This window comes from Suricata suricatta, chromosome 2, assembly GCF_006229205.1.
Source record: "Suricata suricatta isolate VVHF042 chromosome 2, meerkat_22Aug2017_6uvM2_HiC, whole genome shotgun sequence".
Classification (NCBI taxonomy): Eukaryota; Metazoa; Chordata; class Mammalia; order Carnivora; family Herpestidae; genus Suricata; species Suricata suricatta.
In genome coordinates, this window is record NC_043701.1 from 2,328,545 (window position 1) to 2,334,291 (window position 5,747).

Here is a 5,747-nt window from a genome sequence, read left to right on the forward strand (position 1 = left end):
CAGCGGGCTGCCGTTGGCAGGGGCCGGGGAGGCGGCCCGCTCATCGGACTCGGCCGGGGCGGCGGGCAGGCGGAGCTGCGGCTGCTGCTGGGCCAGCCGCTCCAGCAGCTCCTTCTTCCGGGCGCCCGCCTGCTGCTGCCGCCGCAGCTCCTTCTGCTTCAGGATCTCCTCGCGCAGGCGCTTCTGCTCCTCGATCTTCAGGCGGTATAGCCGCGTCTCCTCGTCCTCATCGGGGAACTGCAAGACAGAGATGCCCGGCTCAGGGTGCGGCCCCCCTCCGCCCACCGAAGGGCCCACAGGGGGCCCTTCAGCATCGGCTTCTGGACTCTGCATGTAACCCCCGCCTCTGGGGAGGGGGATCCCAGGGCTCGAGCTAATTTGGACAATCTTATCAGAATATGAGAAACGAAAAAACGTAAATTTCCACTCATTTACAAGTTTGAAACCCTTCATTTAAGATATCGAACTCAGTTTCGAATGGAAGCGGTGACACGAGGGCCGGTGCTGTCACACAGGTTTTATCTGGCTCCTCTCGGACGAACCAACAAAAGGTGAGTGTAAATGACCTCAAAGGGCCTGATTAGAACTATTGATTTTTCGTACAGAATTTTCAGCTAGATCTCAAACTCATTTGTCACAGAATAATTGGTTATAATGAACAGCACAAGTCAATCTCTCTGACCTTGAACTCATGCACTCTCCTCAGAATCAAAATGCTGCCAAATGCAGTATCAGAATATTAATGGCACATGAGGAATGCCTTTAATGTGCCAGCCCCAAGCCAGTCTCAAAGTCTATCAGAAGAAATCTTTGAAAAAGTTCAGCACGTTTCAGGAAAAGCATCCCATGAAGAAAGTTTATGAAAAGTTAAGCATTCGTTAAAAATTGTAATAAAAAAATAGATATCCTCATCCAGATACCTACAAACGAACGTAATAGGATTTAACCTCTCCAGACTTCAGCTATTAAAAAATGAATCTTAAGAATTGGGAATTAAGATCAAACGGCAGCCAAAGGCTCCTAGAGCCCCATGCACTTGACACAGTCAGAGCCTCATCAGGACGGGCCTGGCAATCCCGACCAGCGCGGTCACCTGATCTCCAAGCCAGGAAAGATGTGAAACAGCAAATCTGAAGGCAGAGGACGGCGACACATAGGCGTCCAGAGCAACGGGGAAGCAGAAAACCGGTAAGACGTGGCGGCCGTTGAAAAGGCACTGGGGCCGGGCGCTCAGGGAGCAGACCGCGGGGGAGGCGGCAAGTCCAGAGGGCCATGGTGACTCCACACAGGACAAACGAACACTTACTAAGATGTCCCCCAAACAATCAAGCAAGACTTAAAGTATGTTCAAGTACACAAGTATGTAGGGAAAACCGGTTGGAAGTAGATGTGTCGTTTATTCTATGATTACCAATTAGGTCAGCATAAAAAATATAAACCACGTTTACCTAAGCAAAACAAATCGACCTTTTAAAAAGTAACACCCTTTCACTCTTGCTCCCATTCTACACGCATAAAACTAAAAGCAACTAAACAGGTCCCACCGCAGCTGCCTGCAAATTAGTTTCCCATTTAAAGCAGCTGCTGGACTCCACAGAGAGCTCCCGCAGAGGCTGCTCCAATCAGCACCGTGAAGAAACAGCACCAGTGGCTAGCGGCGAGCCCCCAGCTCACTCTCCTCATTCTATTTAGCCACTGTTACTGTGAGTATAATGTGACTTATGGGACTCCATTTTTTCTGAACCAAAAATCAGGTCACAACGTACAAGGCAGGCACCAGCTACACAGACTAATGAGCAGGATAGTTTTAGCAGAATTTCTTTTCATAAACTACCTGATCTGGTCTGCAAATCTACAGAATGTTTTTCATACAAACATCTTTTTTTTTTTTTAATGTTTTTTAGTTATTTTTGAGAGACAGAGACAGCACGAGCAGGGGAGGAGCAGAGAGAGGGGGAGACACAGAATCCAAAGCAGGCTCCAGGCTCTGAGCTGTCAGCACAGAACCCGACGCGGGGCTCGAACCCACAGTCATGAGATCCTGGCCTGAGCGGAAGCCGGACGCTGAACCGACTGAGCCCCCAGGCACCCCCACCATCGATCTTAAAACCAAATAACTCCGCCTTCTTCTAATGCGATCTTTGTAAATGTTAACTCAGAATTTGTACATGGTGTTTGTATCACTGTATCAATAATTCAATAGGAAAATCTGACCCCACCCCCCAATTTCGACTGAAAGATAACTGATTGAAAAACCGTGATTTATTCTTTCATGCCTCTATTGTTATCTATGCAAACTTTTTCATTTATTTATTTTTGAGAGAGAGCAGGGGAGAGACAGAGAGAGGGAGAGATTAGGAGGGAGAATCCCAAGCAGGCTCCGAGCTGTGGGCGCAGACCCTAACACGAGGCTTGATCCCAAAAACCGTGAGATCATGACTTGAGCTGAAATCAAGAGTCAGACAGATGCTTAACTGCCTGAGCCGCCCAGGCCCCTGCAAGGACACTTTTACTCTTTCATTTTAGTATGTTAATAAATGATACTAACTTATTATACATCATTCTTAAAAACATTGGCGTGCCTTCCACATACTGACCTATTCCCACAAGCCAGGCACAAACACCACGGCTAGCAACGGTGGGCCGTCCCCCGGCACGGGGCTGACCTATGCGACAGCGGCCTCTGCTACACACGGTCAGAACCTCCATCTCACACATACTGCTCAGCTTCGGCGTCTACACTAGGGAGCGGCCTGGACCTGGACCCCACACATGAAGCATCAGGCAGGCAGATCCACGTCTTTACGGGACACCACTGGCCCCAGGGGCTCTGTCCCAGCCACAGATTTTACCAATGCTGAATAAGAGGTAATTAATTAAAAAGCTCATGCCTAATACTGTACTAATACTGAACCATCCCTAAACAAAAAGTAACCAAGCAGCCAAAACTAAAGCAATGTACAAATAAGAACCTGGTCGGAAACCACGTAAAATACTGGTCTGCATTTACTATACAACTTATTCTATTTAACAATACGTAGAACTCAAAGTGAAAGACAACTGCCCACAAAATCTGAGTCTGAGGCCAAAGGAAGAGCGGTCCCCAACCCGCAGTAGCGGGTCAGAGACACAGACACGGAAACTTCACAATACACACGTGTCCAAGATCAGATAGCGACAGCCCTGAAGCCAAATCTGGCCCCGGACCTGCTTCTGTCGGGACTTTTACTGGAACGAAACAGCCACACCTGCTGACGGGGGGTGGGGGGTCCACGGGGGCCCCCAGAGCTCAGACAGCAGAGCTGACTCATTAGGAAGACCGTCTGGACCGTAATGCCTTGGGTATTCACTACCCCGGCCATCTCAAGAAACGGTTTGCTCCCCGTTAGGAGGGGAAAGGCACTGCAGCACCAAGTCCAAGTGCACAAAACAAATACAACCCAACACCACAAACCCGTGGAAATGGCAGCGTATCCTTCGTGAAGGCTGCTGAGCTCAAAGAAGGAGCCAAGTGGAAAACTGTGGGAAGATTTTATGAAAAACTCTCAGGATGAGAGTAAACTAAGAGGTACAAGTTTATTAAAAGGCTTCCTGTCTGAGCCCAAGTTACTTTCTAATTAAAAAAAAAAAAGTCCTACCTCTGGTTCTGTCTTTGCTTCTTCTTTGGGTTGAGCCACAGGGCTAAGTGGCTTGACCTTGGCCTCCGTCTTGCCCTGCAGGGCCCTGGAGCCGGCCCCGGGCCTGGCGGGCGGGGACGTGCTGATGACAGGTTTCACTTGTGCCGCGGGTGTGGAGCAGCAGCGACTGCTACTCATCTCCATGACGTGCGCCGGCGCGATGGGCAGCTCACGCAGATTACTGTTCCTGGGCGCAGTGGGCTGCATTTGCTGCATTGTCCGCTTGGTGACATTCTGAGAAGTGGTATTCTATCGTGAGAAGGAAGAAATTCTGTCAACTGGATACTTGGGAGAAAGATAAAAAGGCACATTATTAGATAAAATGCAGGAAAAATCATCTTAATTAGTAGGTGTTTCTCTCTTGGGGCGGCGGCACCCTCCCCGGCGCCCTCTTCCTCACGCAGCGGTGTCGACGTGCCCTGGGCCAGCGCACCGCTCCGCTGAGGGCCAGGAGGGTCCGGGCTCTTGTACTTGCCTCCAGACGGGCTCCCCTTTCATGGGAATTAGACCGCCTGGCTGCACGCGGTCCTTCACATGGGGACTGACACTTTCAGCAGAACTGATGGGGCCCACAAAGGATTATCGGCACCACTTTCACGGGGTCCCAGAATTTAAGGCGGCACAAGAAAAGCACGAAGCAGCAGGTCAGTGCCCTAAGAAAACTTGCTCTCTGCACGAGGAACATGCTCCAAAGAGGCAAGCCTTAGTCATGCTCCTCCCTGGGACTCTTAGCAGAGACACAACTCCTAGAGGAGCCGAGAGGGAGGAGCCAGCTGTGGGAGCACTGAGCTCCAAGACCATACAGGTCACTATTTAAGGGCACAAGGCTGGGGGCACAGGCTGCCATTGTTCCAACACAACGAAGCCTAAGTTATGATGCCCCTGTCCAAAACTCCTTCCTCTTTTCTTTTTTTTTAAGTTTATTTATGGGGGGAGGGGCAGAGAGACGGAGACAGAGGGAGGGAATCCCACACAGGCTCCACGCTGTCACTGCAGAGCCCCAGGTGGGGCTCAAAACCAAAAACCACTCGACCATGACCTGAGCCGAAATCCAGAGCCAGATGCTCAGTCAACTGAGCCCCCCAGGGGCCACCTTTCTCGTTCCTTATCTCGTTAGTTTCAATGGTACTCTAAGAAAGAAAGAGGCAGGCGTGAGAGAAACGGAGATTGAAACTAGCTACGTGACACACAGGAAGCTCGAGGTCAAGAGGACACTGGAAGAAAGACCCAACCGTCTGGCCTTGGCCCAGAACTCTAACCGCTGGCCTCTTTACATGGCTATCTAATGGCCGACAAGGCACTAGCAGTGACTACGGTCTTTTACGTTGAAAGCAATGCACACTTTGTAGCTCCCTTCGCTGCCCAACAGGCCACACAGGGTACCTGCTGAGGGCCCGAGGCCGCGTCCTCACAAAGAGGTGCACTGCTGACCTCCCACAGTTCAATACAGGCTTCCTGAGGGCAGGAAACTGGTCTCTTTGTTCACTGCTGCTTTCCCAGGAGCTCAAATGGTGCCTAGCAAGAGGCTGTCCGATCATTTTCTCCTGAATTCACTTATTTATGCAGAGCACAAGGATACAGAGACAATACGGCCAACAAGAAAATAAAGTAGTGGCAAGGGTGGAGTGGCCATCGCCCAACAGCAGTATTTCCTAACACCCGTGTGTGCTACCGGTGTCCACCGCTCGGAGAGTCTTTAGGTACAAACAAGATGACGAAGTAAATAATGGTAAGACAGTCGTTCCGGCACAAAAGGGACCTCATTAACTTCTGCAGTCAAGAAAATCAACTTCCTGAGCAGTCTTTTATACACACACTCCCTCGGAGAAACGCAGACACATGTTTCCGGAATTAAATCGGAACTGGAAAATATTCCCCTCACAAGCACTGCCCCGGAAGGAAGCGGGAAGGGCCACGGGCCACTTACATGCCGGAGCCCCTGGCGCTGGGGACACTGCATCCGAGTGCCGCTGGGCTGCGGCTGCGCCGTCTGCAGGTGAGGCCGGAACTGCGGCTGGGCCACGGGCATCAGCGGCGGCGGGACGGCCAGGTGGTGGTGGTGCTGGTGCG

General features: G+C 51.0%; 1 protein-coding gene across 1 annotated transcript in view; it reads right to left on the reverse strand.

Moving 5' to 3' along the window:
* The window catches only part of RBM33 (RNA binding motif protein 33), a 99,919-nt gene that overhangs the window by 30,965 nt on the left and 63,207 nt on the right, over positions 1-5,747 (reverse strand). Inside the window, exons 14-16 of the mRNA XM_029954274.1 lie at positions 5,605-5,747; positions 3,639-3,926; positions 4-237 (exon numbers count right to left, since the gene is read on the reverse strand). The exon at positions 5,605-5,747 is cut by the window's right edge and continues 62 nt beyond it. Coding sequence (XP_029810134.1) covers positions 4-237; positions 3,639-3,926; positions 5,605-5,747 — 665 coding nt within the window. The remainder of the gene's footprint in view (positions 1-3; positions 238-3,638; positions 3,927-5,604) is intronic.